General features: G+C 45.6%; 2 protein-coding genes across 2 annotated transcripts in view; one reads left to right on the top strand and one right to left on the bottom strand.

Annotated features, from left to right (window-relative positions):
* ATP8B1 (ATPase phospholipid transporting 8B1) overlaps nucleotides 1-13676 on the bottom strand; it is a 144696-nt gene extending 131020 nt beyond the window's left edge. Inside the window, exon 1 of the mRNA XM_049901839.1 lies at nucleotides 13588-13676. The gene's annotated coding sequence lies outside the window, so the exon portion shown is untranslated. The remainder of the gene's footprint in view (nucleotides 1-13587) is intronic.
* The window catches only part of LOC126086134 (transcription initiation factor TFIID subunit 4-like), a 120586-nt gene continuing 109266 nt past the window's right edge, over nucleotides 7009-18328 (top strand). The window contains exons 1-3 of the mRNA XM_049902330.1: nucleotides 7009-7135; nucleotides 12838-13083; nucleotides 13349-14231. Of these exons, the coding sequence (XP_049758287.1) occupies nucleotides 7009-7135; nucleotides 12838-13083; nucleotides 13349-14231 (1256 nt within the window). The remainder of the gene's footprint in view (nucleotides 7136-12837; nucleotides 13084-13348; nucleotides 14232-18328) is intronic.

An 18328-nucleotide genomic window follows, 5' to 3' on the forward strand; every position in this document is an offset into this window, starting at 1 on the left:
CTGTTGATAAACATTTTGAGCCACGAATGTCTGCCAAACAGTGCAACAGCCTTCCACTGTCACCTTTACCCACAAAGCAGGGTTTGTACAACTATTTCAATGCTTTATTGCTCAAAAACAGTTAAATACAGTATATCACAAAAATTAAAAGGTTGGTAAACACCTCATGCGATTTGGTTTCTTGGTTTGGAGGTTTGGGGTCATGGTTTCATGGGACATCCCAGGTAACTGACCTAATAACATGTTTGGTTCTGCTTCTGTTCTACCTCCTAGTTCACTGCATAGTGCCTGGGGTCTTAAAAGCTTGCAAGCGGCCATCTAAAGCACAATTGGTCTCTTATTTGCCTGGAGCCACAGAAGAAGGATCAGAGTCAGGAATAGGGGGAGAAACAGATGTGTGACTAATTGTCTCCACAAACAATTGCCTCCTCTGCCATGAGACCAGAAGACTAGATGGTGCCCATCTACCATTACTGAACATTTTGATCAAAGATTCTATAGAAGAACTCTGATTTTCAAAAGGGAGGAAATGCAGAACAGAATTTCAAATTCTCATGGACTCCAGATTTTCTGGAGCCAAAGAGACTAGATGAACCCCTGAAACTATTGCCCTGAGATAATCTTTAAACCTTAAGCCAAAAACATCCCCTAAAGTCGCCTTAAAACCAAACAATAGTTTAGCTTAACTAGTAAAAAATGTCTGCCTTGAGCATTATGCTTTTTTAAGATCTATCCATATGGCATCAAATTGACAAAAGCAACTTGAAAGATCAGATAACAACCTTAGGGGGCAGTGAGTTTATGTCAATGGGGGAGGATGGTTGCACAATTTGAAGAATGTAAGCAATGTCACTGACTTGTACATGTAGAAATGTTGAATTGGTGTATGGTTTGCTGTGTATACTCTCAATAACAAGGAAAAGAAAATAAATTATGTATATATATATAATTGGCACTAATGATAAGAAGGACCGGTTCATAAACTTTTCCAGTCTCCCTGCTGACCTCCTCAAGACCAACTCCACACAGCCAACTTCCCATTCCCAGGGTTACTTGTCCACAGCCCACTTCTCCCACTTCTGGGTATCCTGGCAATCTGAACTTGATACGACCAAATTCTTAAATCTTCCAGATTTACTCCTCTGTCTCAGGGACACCATCTTCAGTTCTTATGCTAGAAGTCTTAGAATCACCCAACATTTCCCTTCTATTTAGTTCTCAAATCCAACCCACCACCAAGACTCCACGTCTAAAATGCAGCCCCTACCATCCACTTCTCCTCACCTCCACTCCTACCATCCTGACCCAAGCCCCCGTCATCTCTCTCATGGACACTGCAGGAGCCTCTAGTTTCCTCCCTGCTTCTGGTCTTTTCTCTAGTCCCTAACTCATTCCCACTCTGCAGCCTGAGTTATCAACTCAAACTAGAAATCAAATCATGTTACTCCACTGCTTATAAAATACATGCATGGCTTCCCTATGGGGTCCTCTCCAGCTTGGCCCCTGCCTACCTCATCCCATGGTTCTCAGCCTACCATCACTTTACTCCAGCTACTCTGGCCTTCTCTCAGTTCCTAGAACACAGCACTATGCTCTCACCTACCCCAGGGTCTTTGCACGTGCTGTTCCAATTGTCTGGACTACTTTTCCCCTGACTGGTGCTATCTCATCCTTCGAGTCTCAAGTATAACTTCCTTCATGGGCCCCTCTGGGCCATTTTAAAGTAGATTCTCATTATTCTCTTAGCAAGGTTTCACTTTCCTTTAAGGCACTTATCACAAATTGTAATCCTAGTATCAATGTGTTTCATGTTTCATTTGTCTAATATTTTCCTCTCTATCTACTGTTAAGATTCCTGGTTTTCACCCAGGTGGCCCGGGTTCGACTCCCAGTGTGGGAATGCCAACATATGGAGCCTTGGTGGTGCAGTGGTTAAGAGCTGGGCTGCAAACTGAAAGGTTGGCAGTTTGAATCCACCAGCTGCTCCTTGGAACCCTATGGGGCAGTTCTACTCTGTCCTAGAGAGTTGCTATGAGTTAGAATCAATTCAAGGGCAACAGGTTTTGGTCTATCCATCCCATGAAGATGCCCTGGTGGTGGAGTGGTTAAAGCACTTGGCTGCTAACTGAAAGGTCAGCGGTTCAAACTCACCAGTTGCTTTGTGGGAGAAACATGTGGCAGTCAACTCCTGTAAAGACTTACAGCCTTAGAAACCCTATGGGGCAGTTCTACTCTGTCCTGCAGGATCCCTATGAGTCGGGATCAACTCCAATGGCATTGGGTTTTTTGCTTACCCGCCCTACCCCCAGCAACTCTGTAAGTTCCATGACGGAGAAGCCTGTGTCTGTTTTGTTCACCACTGGACTTACCATCAATGTATGGCACAGTGCCTAAAATGTGGTAGGTATTTAATAATTATCGAATCACTGAATGAAAGAAAATCCTTAAGTCATCAGAAAGCCACTAGTCTTTAGATCCATTCTTAAACTCCACGGACCTTGTATTCTCATAAACTCCAAGAACCTTGTATTCAATTGTGAAAGACAACAATTAATACGTAAAATTGGGAGATTTTATATACTGTATTTATATAGAAAGCGAGGGAGCCCACGAGTCCTGGTGAAGCAATGGTTAAGCGCTTGGCTGCTAACTGACAGGTTGGTAGTTCGAACCCACCGGCAGCTCTGTGAGAGAAAAGACCTGATAATCTGCTTATGTAAAGATTACAGCCTAGGTAACCCTATGTGGCAGTTCTACTCCGGAGTGCTTTAACCTCTCCACCACCAGGGCATCTTCATGGGATGGCTAGACCCAGCTCTTAACCACTGCATCACCAAGGCTCCATATGTTGACATTCCCACACTGGGAGTCTGCTCTATCACATGGGATCACTATGAGTTGGAATCAACTTAACAGCACACGATAATGACAACTAGCATGTGTGTATGTCTGTGTGTGTGTATCTCCACATGGATGAACTTTGAAAAGATTATGCTAAGTTAAGGGAGTCAGTCACAAAGGAGTACATATTTCAGGGTTCCATTTCCACGGAATGTCCAGAAGAGGCAAATCCATACAGACAGAAAGTAGACTGGAGCCTGCCAGGGGCTAGAGGGAGAAGGGAATAAGAAGTGATAGCAAAGCCATAGCTCTCTGTCTTTCTCTAGCTCCTTACCATCCACAGCCACCATCATCACTTGCCTAGTTTAGCCTCCCAACTGGTCTCTCTGCTTAGAAGCCCTTCCCCACTGGCCTAGTCTACCTCATGGGAGGGAAAAAACGTTCTAACACTGACTGTGGTGATGGCTGCACAACTCTCTGGATATACTAAAAACCACTGAACTGTACACTTTAAAAGGATGAGTTGTGTGGTACCTGAATTATATGTCGATAAAACTGTTCAAAAAAAAAAACATAATATGTGTATATGGACATGGGGAACTGCTTGTATTTGAGAGGGGTCAAGGAGTTGGGATAAGGCCTAAATTAGCTTGGTCTCCCAATTTAACAAAAGACTGAGGGGGGTATAGAGAAAGCAGGGGCCAGAGACCTCAAAGCTGGGGTGGCAGCAGGGTAGTCCTGGAGGGGCCCCCATTTTCATCTTGCATTTGAAGTTCCCTTGCCTGTCCACCCTGTGGATTTGCAGACCATCTTCCTTCCTGTAAAAGTAAAGGCCTCTGCTTCCCACAGACCGCCCCTTTTTTCCTAACAGCCCCCCTTACCCTCCCCAAAGTAGGAAGACATGCTCTGATGACAAACATGGTTAAAGCTACTTCAACCAAAACCTTATAAAAATACTATATACAAGAGCCTCTTTGTAACCTACCACAAGTGATCTGTAACTCACAGCATTTTGAAAGTCAGATTTCCTTTTTCATCCCTGGCTCTGCCAAAAAAGTTTTCTTTGGCTCCTCTCCTTCTCTCATTCCTCTGCATCCAAATTTGTCCAGAAATCCTGTTGGCTCTATCTTTAAACTGTATCAAAACTTATCAAAATTAAAATTATACACAACAGAGAGTCCCTGATGGAGCAGGAGAAAAGTGGGGTGCAGAACTCAAATTCTAACAAAATGCCTAGACTTAATGAGCTCGAGCATAACAACGATTATAAGGATGGCTCAGGACAGGGCAGTGTTTCCTTCTGTTGTGCACAGGGTCGCTATGAGTCAGAATCGAATCAACAGCACCTAACAACAACAACAACAATGGTCTGAGACTGGAGGAACTACAAAAGACATGGCCCCCGGACTCTCTGTTAACCCAGAACTAAAACCATTCCCAAAGCCAACTCTTCAGACAAAGAATGAACTGGACTATCAGTCATAAAATGATACTCGTGAAGAAGAGTGAGCTTCTTAGTTCAAGTAGATACCTGAGACCAAATAGGCAGCTTCTGTCCGGAGATGAGATGGGAGGACAGAAAGGGGTAGGAGCTGGTTGAATGGACATGGGAGATACAGGGTAGAAGGGGGGGACTATGCGGTCACATTGTGGGGATGGCAACTAGGGTCACATTACATGGATTTTTGTGTGAGAAACTAACTTGAGCTGTAAACTTCCACCTAAAGCATGATTTAAAAAAAAAATGAACGTTCTATCTACCTCTAATCGCTCCCTCTGAGGCCTCTCCCTCCACAGCTACCACTCTGGTAGAAGCAGCATCATCGCTTGGTTAGTTGAACTCTCTAACTGGTCTCTCTGCTTAGGAGCCCTTTCCCACTAGCCTCTTCTCTACCCAGCAACCAGAATGATTCTTTTAAAGCCCAAGTCAGATCATGCCAATCTAATTAGGAACATCCCAGGTTGCCTCCCCTGTCAAACAGAGTCGGCACACAGCCTAGGAGGCCCTGCACTATATGGCTCCCACCACCCCTCTGCTCTCATCTTCTCCCCTCCCCGCTTGCTTGCTGGAAAAACTGCAGACTTGTTGTTCATCAGACAAGCCAGGCACTTCCACCTTAGGGCCTTTGTGCCCAATGATCTGGTCCTCATGCTGTAACACTCTCACCTTCTCAATGAGGCTACACTGACCACTCTATTTCAAATTGTAACCTGTTCCCCTGCCCTCCCAATTCCCTTTACCCTAATTAATTCTCTTTTTATCCTCAGTAACATCTTTAGGCATACTTGTCTTAGTTATGCTGCTCTAACAGAAATACCACAAGTGGATGGCTTTAACAAAGAGAAATTTATTTTTTCACAGTCTAGGAGGCTAGAAGTCCAAATTCAGGGTGCCAGCACCAGGGGAAGGTTTTCTATCAGTTCTGGGGAAGGTCCTAGTCATCAATCTTCCCCTGGTTAAGGAGCTTCTCAACACAGGGACCCCGGATCCAAGACGTACTATTCTCCTGGTTCTTGTTTCTTGGTGGTATGAGGTCCCCCGTCTCTCTGCTTACCTCTCTCTTTTATATCCCAAAAGAGATTGGCTTAAAACATAACCTAATCTTATAGACTGAGTTATGCCTCATTAACATAACTGCCTCTAATCCTGCCTCATTAACATCTTAGAGGTAGGATTTACAACACACAGAAATATCACATCAGATGACAGACTGGCGGACAATCACATAACACTGGGAATCATGGCCTACCCAAGTTGACACATATTTTTGGGAGACATGATTCAATCCATGACAATGTTATACAATTTACTTATTACATTTATTATTTACTGTCCTACCCTGTCTTAGACTGTAACCTCTGTGAGGGCAGGCCCTTTATCTTCTTTATTCAATGATAAAGACCAAGTGACTAGAACAGTGCCTGGAACATAGAATATGCTCCATAAATATCTGTTGAACATCTGACTGACAGACTGAATGAGTGAGGTCTGGGTTTGTGCTTTAGAATTTGTAAAGGTCTGAGGAATGACCACATTATGGAGGGTCTGCTCTGTGGAATGGCTTAGGAGACAGGAAGTTCTACAGGAGAAGCCACTGGTTTACTTCATTGGCCACTGAAGCTAGAACTCAGGAATAAAACAAATACTTAACCAAGAATATAGGGCCAGAGCAAACTTTCTTCAGCTTTAAAAAGGGTGTTGGTCCAAGTGGCCTCAAAGGTCCAGAACACACTAGATTCTACTCAAGTCACGACTCACACAGCCTGAGGTTCTCAAATTGACCTTTTGAGAATTTTCCCAAAGTTTCTCCTCATAAGGGGAGGAGCATAAGACTGATGAAAACATTCTAAATCAATTTGGGGTATACAAATTAACTATCAAACCTCTGAGAGATTAGCAATGTTAGACCCAATATCCTCTCTGTGGCTGTGACTGGCATGGGATCGAAAAGTAGAGTAAAATCCAGGAAATTCTGCTTTGAAGATTTTTTTTTCTTTACTTAAAAAAAAAAAAAAAAAAAAAAAACCTGCTTTTTAAACATGAAAAACCTTATTCTGGCTAATTTTAAGAACACAGCATGAGTATACACTCCTGAGATTCTGCTACTCCCTAAAAAATATAGATTAAGATATCTTTAACCTAATGGACTAACAACTAATTGTTATACAAAGATTTCCGGTTTTTATACAGCTATTCATGTAAGTGGAGCCCTGGTGGTGCAGTGGTTAAGCATTTGGCTGCTAGCTGAAAGCCTGGCAGTTCGAATCCAGTAACCACACCTTGGAAACGCTATGGGGCAGTTCTACTTTGTCCCTTAGGGTTGCTATGAGTTGGAGTCAACTGGACAGTAATGGGTTTGTTTTTATTCATATAAGCACATTATTACAGACATGCAACATTTGATAACTCCACTATTCTAGAAGAGTCTATAACTGAGTCAAAACCATGGAGTAGAAAACAACCTGGCTTTTAAGTATCCAATTTTTGAATATTTAAATATCGTTTTTTCCCTCACATTGTAAAATTCCCCCCTTACTCCCTGCCATCAAAAAAAAAATTTTTTTTTTTTAAATCCAAGTAATTCTGGAGGAAAGGTAAGATGTTTTCTCTCCACTATGCAATGCCATCTCTGGAAGCTGGCTGTGGTCTGCAGAGGCTGCCTGACCATGAGGTCACGTCTCCTGAGCTTTACCAGCCCTGGCACCAAGTACAGTGTCAGCCATACCACAGGCCAGTTGGGTGACAGAGGGCGATCACCTGTCAGCTCTAGGAGCAGTGCAGATGAAAAGAAGCGTACGGCGCTCCTCACATGTCTCAACACAACCATCCTCCTGCGTGTTGCCCTTTCAAGAGTGGCAGCCATTCCTTCCCTACATTCCTATGTTCCTATTGCCGAACTGTTTTGAAGGAAAGCGTGGTACTAAATATGACATGTCCTTGCCCATCTTAACCATTTTATCTGACGGAAAAGTTTTACCCAATTAAATAAGATCTCAAAAACTCCCATGAAATAAATTCCATACTAAAAAGGTGAGATCACAAGGAACCCTCTCACCCCTGCCAAAAGTTGTTCTGGTACCAAAAACAGAACACAGATTTAACCCTCAGGATCGCTGTAATCTGGCGAACTCCACACACCAGGTCCCTTGTTTTAGGAAAATCTCTGGAGGTTTATGTAGCAGCTGCTAGTACCTGACTTAGGGAACCCACACTTTTGTTTTCCAATACGGAAGTTATTATTATTAGTCACCATCCAATTAATTCCTACTCATGGCCACCCCAAGTGCGTAGACTGAAACTGTTCCATAGTGTTTTCAAGGCCTTGACCCTTTGGAAGCAGGTAGCCAGGCTTGTCTTTCCAGGTGCCTCTGGGTAGGTTCCAAATGACAACCTTTCGGCTACTAGTCAAGTGTTTAACTGTTCGCACCACCTTCTAACATGAAACATACAAGACCTAATCCCTCTCCCCATATGAGAGACTACCTACGCCACCCAAATCAAATGGTTATCTATTTTCTTATGGAAAATGGTAAGCATTTCTTCTGGATCCACAGACCATACATAGAGATGTCAGAGAAAGGCCTCAGGGTTAGGGTTTGTGCACAAATCACACCACACTCTACAAAACGCATCTAACCCATGGGAGTTGTCCCAAACAGCAGGAGTAGGCGTTCAGATTCTGTGTGAGGACCATGCTTGGTGTCTGAGTCGTTCCAATAAGGATTTTCTAGATCAGCTCATTTTGAGTAAAGGTTAGAAAACTGATTTCCAGCACAGGCTTCCCTAAATCAAACAAACCTCAACTCTGGTGGAACAAAAGCCACCAGGCAAAGTGAGAAAGCCATAAACGACCGTCCTGTAAATAAAGACCAAAGCTATCAGCCAAAGGTGAAGCTACAGGCATACTCAAGGCAAAAGTGACAGGCAGAGGCAGGCTTCCTGGCCACACTGAGGAAGAGGAGGGCCACCCCAGCATAAGGATGACCCTATCCCCCGGGAGTGCTTCTTCCCAGAAGGAGAAGGTGGCCTTCCACAACAGATCCGTCAGAGCCTCCATGCCCAGCCCTCACCTATTCAACACAAATTCCTTAACTCAGACAGCACTGAGGGGAAATGCAAACCTTCAGAGGGGAAACAGTCTGGGACATCCTCGTAGGTCTAAGGCAAGCACCCTTGATTCAGAGGGACTCCAATGTCCAGAGCGGGAGGAATGAGAACACCTCACCTGCTTTCTTACCAAAGAAGAAACAAACCCAGCTTGTCTATCTGTGAACTTCGCAGGCTCTGTGAAGTAGGGGGTCGTCCCCAGCACAGTGCTGGACGGGGGGGTTCAGGCTATTTATAAAGATAAACAAACAAATGAGATTTGTACCAAGGTGCTTTCTCTGCTGCCCTCAGGCTACATTTACCTCGGTTCCACGGCTGGGAAACTAGGCAGAGAGCAGTGATCCTTCAAAGGAGCCACAAGGTTCAGAAACTCCTAATTGAGTTTTGAACAGGAAATTTTTTTAAAAACAGGAGTGTGAAGGATGAGGAGAGAGAAGAAGAGAGGGGGACTGATGGCAGAGAATAAAGAGGTACAGCACAGTTTAGCATGACCCCCACACCCGGCCTCCATCATGCAGGGAGAGGTAGCACCCGGGGACAGAGTAGCCAGGGCCCCTCGGAGCTGTAACTAAGTGTGCACAACCCTAGTGCAAGGTAAGAAGTCACCAGACACCCAAACCCCAGCCCTCCATGCCACCCCACAGATGCAGGTGTTCTAGAACCTTGCTCTCTGACTCAGGAGACTCATTCTCTCTAATGCCTGGAACAAAACAAAACAAAACAAAAAAACCCCAATCCGTTGCCTTCTGAGTCGCTTCCAACTCATGGCGACCCGTGCATTTCACCGTAGAACTGTGTTCCTTAGGATTTTCAATGGTTGATTTTTCAATCTTTCGAGGCATTCCTGGGTGGGTTTGAGCCAATTTTTTGGTTAACAGCCAAACACTTAACTGTTTCAGCTGCGCAGGGACTTCTCAAAATAGGCACTCTTTAAATGTTCGCTAAATAAACACTAACATGCAGAGTGGTTTCTATTTCCTACATAACCTGGAAGAAAGGCAACTTCTGGATAAGCAATAATGCTTACTGAGCAACACCAACAACAACATAACGATCTTCATTGCTGCCTTTTATTAAGCTCTGTGCTAGGCCCTTAGAACCTCATCACACAACTTTAGGAGGTAATACTATTATTACCCCATCTTAACAGATGAAGAAATTGAAGAGTAGAGAGATTAAGCAACTTGCCCCAGGTGATACAGCTAGGAAGCAGTGAGGCCTTGGCTCCAACCTAGCTCACAGGACCTCACAGCTTGTCCTGCCTACCTCTAGCTTACTGTGGCCTCTGAGCTCAGTGTTCCTGGGGTTATCAAACCGAGTTCCAACTGTGGGTGGTTTGGATGACAGTTTATTAAAAAGCGCAATGCCTTCAAAGTATCAATAAAAGTACTAATGTGCTCCTAAATGAGCAAATGATAAGAAGTCCTTTGTTTTCTAATAAGAATGAGAAACATGGACAGATACATGTGCTTTCTAGACTCTTTCTCCGTTATTCCAGCTCTTCGACGATACGGAACCTCAGACAATCTTATATTGGGTATAATTTTAGCTGGGCACAGGGAAGACAATTTGTGAATAGTTCAGCTAACAGAATGAAGAAAAATAAAGTACCTTCTTTTTCTGTTATTACAACTCTTATGCATTCAGCTGCTAACCAATAGGCTGGTGGTGTGATCCCACCAGCTGCTCCTTGGGAGAAAAGACCTGGTGATCTGCTCCGGTAGAGGTTACAGCTAGGAAACCGTAAAGGGCAGTTCTACTCTGTCTTACAGGGTTGCCGTGAGTCAAAATTAACTCCATGGCACACAACCGTATCAGCAGCAGCAAATTCATCTTCACTCATCTTAATAAGTGCAATAAAAGGCCTGCAGGCATGGATACAGTTCATCTAACTGAATGATGCCAACAAAAGGACCTGAAAACTCCGGAGTTAACCTAAAGATTCCACAAAGAAAAACTTCCCAGGAGCCTAACCTAGAAGTAAATATAGAAGCAGATTCTAAAATCAAGTGCTTAGAAAACTTTAAAGGCGCCTCTCTTCAGAGATACAGGACACAAATGGCTCCCATAAAACTTTTTCTGGTATCTAAGAAGCGAGTTCCTCTACGTTCCTAACAGCACAGGCTCCTTTTATACATGAGAAATGATTGAAACTAAAAAACAAAGGTAACTAGATTAAAATCTCTCTAGAGATGTGAGAATCATCTGTATTCCATCAATGTAGCTTATGAAAAAAAATGGAATTCAGACTGTTAAGGCAATAACATTAAAATATTAAAAATATACCAAATACCCAGGCATCACACTATTTTAAAAAAACAAAACAAACCATTGCCATTGAGTCGATTCCAATTTTAAAAACCAGCTTAATAAAATAGAAAATACTTCGACTCATGCTATCTGCAAGGGATTTTCACATGTTCATTCATTTAATTCTCAACAACCCAAGGAGATATTTCTTCTTTTTTTTAACAGATGAGCAAATTGGGTTTGAGGTTTCCTCTGAGGTTCAGAAAATTTAAGTATTCCTCCAAGGATATATACTGAATAAGTAAAAGAACTGAAATCTGTGGGAATCTAAATTCATATGTTTTTCACAGCTTTCTTTAAAAGGAAAGATGGAAAGGAGAAAAGGAGGGAGGGAAGAAAGAGAGAGAGAAAGGGGAAAAAAAAAGAATAAGAAACCTTCTACAGGGCAATCTGGTCAGTGCCATTAATCCTGAGATCCCAGAGACTGAAATCTGGCCTAAACATGGAGCCAGCCCTGAACGTGACCTACACCTGAAGACTTCTTTGGCCTTACCAAATCATTATTTTAAAGCATCAATTAAAAAACAAACTCTCACAGTTCTACCACTAACAAATAATTATAAGCATAAAGGTATGTAGTCCCTGGGGGATGCAAAAGGTTAGAAGAAAAGTTTGCAGTGGAACCCATCCAGTGGCCTCTCAGAAGACAGGCCTGGCGATCTGCTTCCTAAAGGTCACAGCCTTGAAAACCTCATGGAGAGCCATCCTACTCTTTACATGTGGGGTTGCCATGAGTCGGAATCAACTCAAGGGCACTAACAACAATAAAGGTAAGTATTTTTCTTAAAAACCAGAAAGCTTGAAAGCAGCCAGAGCTGCGGTCGCACAAGTGGCACTTGCAGGCACTAGTCTGAAGCTGCAGTCATCTTGTTTGCACCTCAGTCATGTATACAGAGAATCACTAAAATTCACCAAGCACTGTGTTTATTCACTAAAAAACCAAACACAGACACTAGAATATGACAGGGGATCAAAGAGGTTGCAATTTCTTACCTAAAATTAGAACAAGGACACCTCCACTACACAATACAAATCCGTAAGAGAAGTCAGAGGACTAAGTGCTGGCAGGTGACTTCTCTCTCAGAAATTCATCAGCTAATAACCATCAATCACCTTTTGCCCCGTATACACATTACTATCATAGGTTTTAATAAGGCCTTCGATGAGAGTCCCAGAATCAATGAGTGGCATTTTAGGCCACAAAAGTACTCCCAGAAGATAAAAATCACAGCTTTTACTTTACATTTTGTGTTTTTCTCCTTTTTATACGCACTTGTGTTGACTACCACTGGAGACCTTTTAACGCGTCTTTTTTAGTTTTTGTTCCTAAAAGCAGTAAGCTGCAGTGTGCCAGGTGGTCTTCCAAGCATTTTGCCTGTACATAGTGTCTCATTTAATTCTGAAGGGGTGGGGGGCAGAATTTTTTTTTTTTTTTGGAACCACGTTAAAAATTGTACTGGAATAACCAAAGCACAAGGCATTGATAGTCTTTGTTTTTTTTTTACTGTTACAAAGCATTTTATTCGCTTTTTTAAAAAACTGTACTTTAGATGAGGGTTTACAGAACAAACTTCTCATTAAACAATTAGGACACCTATTGTTTTGTGACATTGGTTGCCAACCCCACGACATGTCTATACTGGGGGGGCGGGGGGGGGCAGAAATTTTGAAGGCAATGCAACCAGGAAGACGGGCGCCCATCTTTTTTCAAGCCAACTGAGCGAGCGGTTTCCGGGAGGGAAATTCAGAGTCCAAAGCTCTCCGAGCTCCCCAAGGAGGACCTAGAGCTCATCAGTGGCAGCGCGGGCAGGCCAGGCCAAGGCGGTCCGGTGGAGTTGAGGGGACACAGAGGGCGGAAAGGCGGCCTGACTTTTTACTTGCGCGCGTCCCCCCTCCCCCCATTTTGAGTCCCTACTGCATCTCCCCCCCGCCCGCCGCCAGTCACAGTCTGCGCTCCGAGCCTCCACACCCCCTTGGAGAAGCTGAGCAGGCGCTTCGAGGCTTTTCTTTTACTTGAGGGTGGGGGAGAAGCGAGGAGTTAAAGAATCCGCGCTTTCCTGAAACACCCCCTGCCCAAGTGACCACTCCGCATGCACACAGCGAGGTGACAGCGCTGGGCATCAACTTGAGGCGGAGAAGGAGATGGTCTGGCGCAGTGCCATGGGAGCTGGCCGGCACCACCCTGCAGTCACCGGGAAAAGTGTCCCTTTTCTCCATCATCTTCCCCTCAACTCGCATTAAAGGGCTCAGAAAACATCAGGGGGTGCCTGGACACCGTAGCAGGGGCGGTGGAGGCGACCATAACTCCTCCATCCCTCCCGCAGGTGCAGCCACGGCTATGTGCATTTGACCCTAAGGTCGATTTCGGACACGTTGGCATAGACCCCCAAAGAGCTGGGGGTTCAGCAAACCCAGGCCAGGGGAGGTCCCGGGGGGGCGTAGGCCACCGCAGAGAAGCCAGTGGCACTCCCCAGCGGCCCTTGGCGCTTAGCCCGGGACATGTGCGCAACAAACGGGCGAAGAACCAAAACACCTCCCGCGAGCTCTCGGCTCCGGCTCCCTCTCCTCCTGGCAGATGAAAACCTCAAGGACCCTCCACGGAGCGCCAGCCTCACCAGCACTGCCTCTCCCTCCCCAAGACTGCGGGGCTTGCGGCGCCTGCGCCCAGATCCTACCCGTGCCGGCTCCGCAGCCCGAGGGCGCGGACAGCTGCTGCATCCCGAGGTTCCGAGTTGGCCGCCTCGAGGGCAGCCGGGGGACCCGGAGACCCTGCGAGGCCGACGGAGTGGAGGGAGTCGGCGAGCCCCGGCGCAGCGCCCCTTCCTTACCTGGCGCTCCTCGGCCCCGGCTGGGGTATCCGCCGGGTGCGCGCCGCTCCGAGCTCGCTGCGCACCTGGCCGCCCGGCCCAGCCCAGCCCTGCCGCCGTGCTAGCGCTTCATGGCGCACGGGGGCTGGCCCGGGCCCCGGGCTGCGTGTCCAGTTGGCGGCGGCTCCTGCGGTTCCTTCGGCCCTCGCAGCTCGCCAATGGCTCTCCACCTCCCCGCCCCGCGTCCGAGCGCCCTTCCTCCGCTCCCTGGGACCTGCCAAACTGGTTTCTCCGCTCCGGGTGGTGCCTCTCGTCTCCCTCAGGCTGCGCCGCGACCGCGCAGCAGGACTGGGGCTGGGGGCGGGCCCGGCGATCCGCCCTCCCTCTCGCCTCTCTGGGGCGGAGAGGACCGCTCCAGCCCCAACCTACCCCCTCTGCTGGTCGCGGGGCAGGTGGACCCCCCGGCCCTTCCCGAGCGTCCCCCTGCGCCTCATCTACCCACGACCAGGCTGTTTGGGTGCTATGGCTCCCCCGGCGCTCCCCGCCCCGCGGCCGCGTCACTTTCCCGTCGCCCTCCGCCGGCCTGGCTGCTGCCAGGGGTCTGTGACCGCGCCAGCCCGGAAAGCTGGCGAGGCAGCGGCGCGCCCGGGACCTGAGCTCCCTCGGTAAGGCGAGCCGTGCCCTCTCGATGCCAAGTCACGTTTCGCGATCGGTCACCGAATGCGCGTCGCGGTTCGTCGCTCACAGGGTGGGGGAAGACACGGCGCCAAAAGATTTCAAGAAACTTATCCTGTATCGCAGCAAGCAGGTTTTCTGCTGAGACCAAACTCCTTGGCGTTTACCGGTTTGGGGGTCAAAAGGAGCTAAAGCGCGGTATATGAACCAAGCGGTGTGGTTGGAAATTTTGTCCTCGCGTGCATCGTTGCTGGCTGGTGTTTGGGCGTGTGAACTGCGCCTCCCCGGCGGTATATACTTTATACGCCTCACACCTGTAAACTCGCGGTTCCGTAGACTTTTATTGCTCAGCTACTGTGGGCAAAGCCACTGGGATAAGAATGAAAGAAAGCCAAAGCGGTAGTATGGGAGATAGGGCTTACCCGCAAGCATCCATTTTATCTCAAAGACTGGAGAGGCTCAAATCAAGTCCCCTGAGAGTTCAGTTTCCCAATGCGGGGAGTCAGGGAAGCTTCCCAGATGAGGCGGTGCTTGAGGTGGGACTCAGATTCACAGTTTTAGTGATCAGAGTTGTGCGGATAGAGCACTGGAAGCATGAGTGGTCTACGAATTTGATCTTCATGTATATGGAGGGCCCAGCTGACACTGTGAAACCCATAACAGACCTGGGCTTCCTTTTTATTAGTCAAACTTGCTCTTTGACTAGGTGGTGCTGATCAGTTACTTCATCTCTCTGGGCCTCAGTTTCCCCATCTGTAAAATTCAGTTGTACCAGATGATCTCAAATAGTTCCTCCCAACACTTTAATTTCTGAACCCAACAATAGAGAAAAGACACAAAGGCAAGAAGTTGCCAGATGTATTTAATGACAACGGAATAGACCACGCTGGCAGAGTAGCAGTTACACATCAATTAATGAGGGAGTTTGGGCCCGGAAGCCTGTGAATGCAAAACTAAAGAGTTTTGACTTGTTTTTGGTAGCACCTGCGAATCACCGAAAGTTTATGACCAGAGGAGTGACATGACCAAGGTGGTATTTTAGGGAAGATAATCAGGACCTTTTGGAAGACGATAAGCCTGAACGGGGAGTGGGGACACCATCTGAAGGCTAGTGCAGTGACAAAGTGGGCTGAAAGGAGTTGCAGTGGAAGTGAAAGGAGAGGGGGATCTGAGAGACACCATGAAGAGAAATGGCCAGGATGTAGAGTGGCCAGAACCTGGCAACTAATTGGCAGAAGGAAGCATGGGAGATAAGCCAAGTTCTCAAGACTGAGTGATGATGTTAGTAGGAACAGTGGAGTCGGCAGGAGGAGGGTGCTCTGTGAGGGCTCTGCCCCTATCAAGGGAAATGGCTGCAAAACCTGGAAATCCAGAGATGACTCTAGATGACTATAAAGTGCTTAATTTGTCCAGGGAAACATTGCATAGAGACTACTTCAGACACAGTCCACCCCCACACCCAGATCTGATGACCACATTCTTATGGCTGCATATAACACTCCCATGTGGACACTGAAGATTACAAGCTAAGCTCCTCCTCTTACAGACCACTTTTAGGTGTGTGAGTGGGGGTGGGGGGGATAGGGGCATGGTGGGTATTGTTTAACAGATTAATTCACACAGCAAAATTTATTGCTTGCCTTCTATGTCCCTAGGTGCTTGGGATACATCAGTGCACCAATCAGGCAAATTGCTGTTAAACGTGATTGTTGTTGCTATTAGTTTTGGTGGAGTCATTTCCCACTCATTGCAACCCCATGTATGCAGGGTAGATTCCTCCAGTTTTCAAGGCTGTGACCTCTCTGAAGCAGATGTCCAGGCCTATCTTCCAAGGCACCTCCGGGTGGTTCACGTCACCCACCTTTTGGCTAGTAGTTGAGTGTTTGAGCATTTGAGCCACTTTGAAAAATTAGAGCAAGATTAACTGAGAAGAGGCCCCTGAATAAACTTTCTGAGGTGCTATAAAAGTTCTGTTTGTTGATCTGGGAGATGGTTATATGCATGTATACATATGTAAGATCTGTACACTTAAAATACGTACATTAAAGTAATAAAAATACGGGAAGCTGAAGAGATAGGAAGTGGGAGAATGAGCTCATTTTCAGTAGTTTGGTCAGGATGGGCTTCGTGAAGAGTTATATTTTTGAAAACGACTTGCATGGGAGTTAAGGGAGTTTCACCCTAGACAGAGAAATCCTGTGGGAACTCACTTCATGTGGAACCCACTGGACTAGGGCAGGTTCGGATCTTGCCTCGGGGTTTCCGTCACATCAGCCGCCTTCTACACCTTCCTGGTCTTTGAGAAGGATACACTCCCAGCAGGTCTGTGAGTGTTGCTGATGGAGGAAGTGGCTCAACTGGAAGCTGTATGCAAGTCCTGACCTTTGCCCTCTCTGGAAGAACTGTGCCAAATTTTGGGGTGCCTTGCCAGGTTAATAATTGAAAGTGTCTCATGCATGCAACAGGGGCTGATTTTGAACTGCCTTACATGAGTCACTTGAAAGAAGGTTTCTTTGTTCCTGGCAGCAGCCCTCATACCACCAACTTGGGTGATTCTTTCTCAGATGGAATTGAATGAGCACTCTGGTTTTATTTAGAAGCCACCCCCATTTAATAGCCAACACCTTACCTGGCAAGGTGCTGAGGAAAATACTTACATTTAACAGAAACAGCTCTTTCTAAAAAAGGGTAGCACTGCTTCTCAGCTTTTGTAGCTTGTAATTTCCTCCAACTTTTTTTTCCCACCTTTTCCTTTTCTTGGCAACACTACTGTGCATATTTACGTGATGTGAGTATCAACGCTGGGGGAATTGCCAAGAGGATTAGCTCAGTTTTACTGAAAATTTATTTCCTAGAATTTTTTTTTTTTCTACAAGATAAGAGCTAAGGGATGAAAGATATACTTAAAGGGAGGTAATACTGCCTGAATTTAGTTCTTTGCTAAACCTAAAGCATTTACTGCCAATGGGAATGGCTTCTTGCCTCACCAGGTGCTATTGTAACCCATGCTTGGCGGTCAAGATTAACTCAGCTGGAAGGCGAATTCTTCACAGCCATCATCTAAACCAACTTCAGATTTAAAACCTGATAAGAAGGTAACTATTATGTGAACCTGTCTTTGCAATAAATGAAATTAGAAGGTTCAAATAGTCTGCCCCACTTCTTTTTAAATGGTATTTCAAACAACATATATAGATGCACAAATAATTTTCCACATTCCTTTTGACTTACTAGGCTTCCCACAATTTTTTTTTTTTTTTTAATATCACTTAAGTGACTTTTTTTCCTCTAGCCAACATAAGAAATTACAGCATTGGATTAGTGGATTGTAAGAGATGCATGAAACATCAGGTAACAAAATGTGTCCCACAATTATTTTGGCAGTCATTCATGCTTAACGTTAGGTGCCATTGAGTTGGTTCCAACTCATAGCAACTCTCTGTACAATAGAATGAAACACTGCCCGGTCTTGTGCCATCCTCATCATCATTGCTATGCTTGAGCCCATTGTTGTAGTCACTGTGTCAATCCGTCTCATCAAGAGTCTTTCTCTTTTTGCTTGACGCTTTACCTTACCAAACATGATGTCCTTCTCCAGAGACTGGTCCATCTTGATAACATGTCCAAAGTACACAGGACGAAGTCTTGCCATCCTAGCTTCTGAGGAGCATTCTGGCTGTACTTCTTCCTAGACAGATTCGTTTGTTCTTTTGGCAGCCCATGGTATATTCAATATTCTTCACCAATACCATAATTCAAAGGCGACAGTTCTTCTTTGGTCTTCCTTATTCATTGTCCAGCTTTCCCATGCATATAAGGTGATTGAAAATATTATGGCTTGGGTCAGGTGCCCCTTAGTCCTCAAAGTGACACCTTTGCTTTTCAACATTTTAAAGAGATCTTTCGCAGCAGATTTGGCCAGTGCAATATGTCATTTCATTTCTTGACTGCTGCTTCCATGGGCATTGATTGTAGATCCAAATAAAATGAAATCCTTGACAACTTCAGTATTTTAAAGGAGATATTATTCATTTTTTTTTATTCATTAGCATGCTATTAAAATTCACATTCATGAGTATGTAAAAAC

The sequence above is a fragment of the Elephas maximus genome, chromosome 11, assembly GCF_024166365.1.
Source record: "Elephas maximus indicus isolate mEleMax1 chromosome 11, mEleMax1 primary haplotype, whole genome shotgun sequence".
NCBI classification, from domain to species: Eukaryota; Metazoa; Chordata; class Mammalia; order Proboscidea; family Elephantidae; genus Elephas; species Elephas maximus.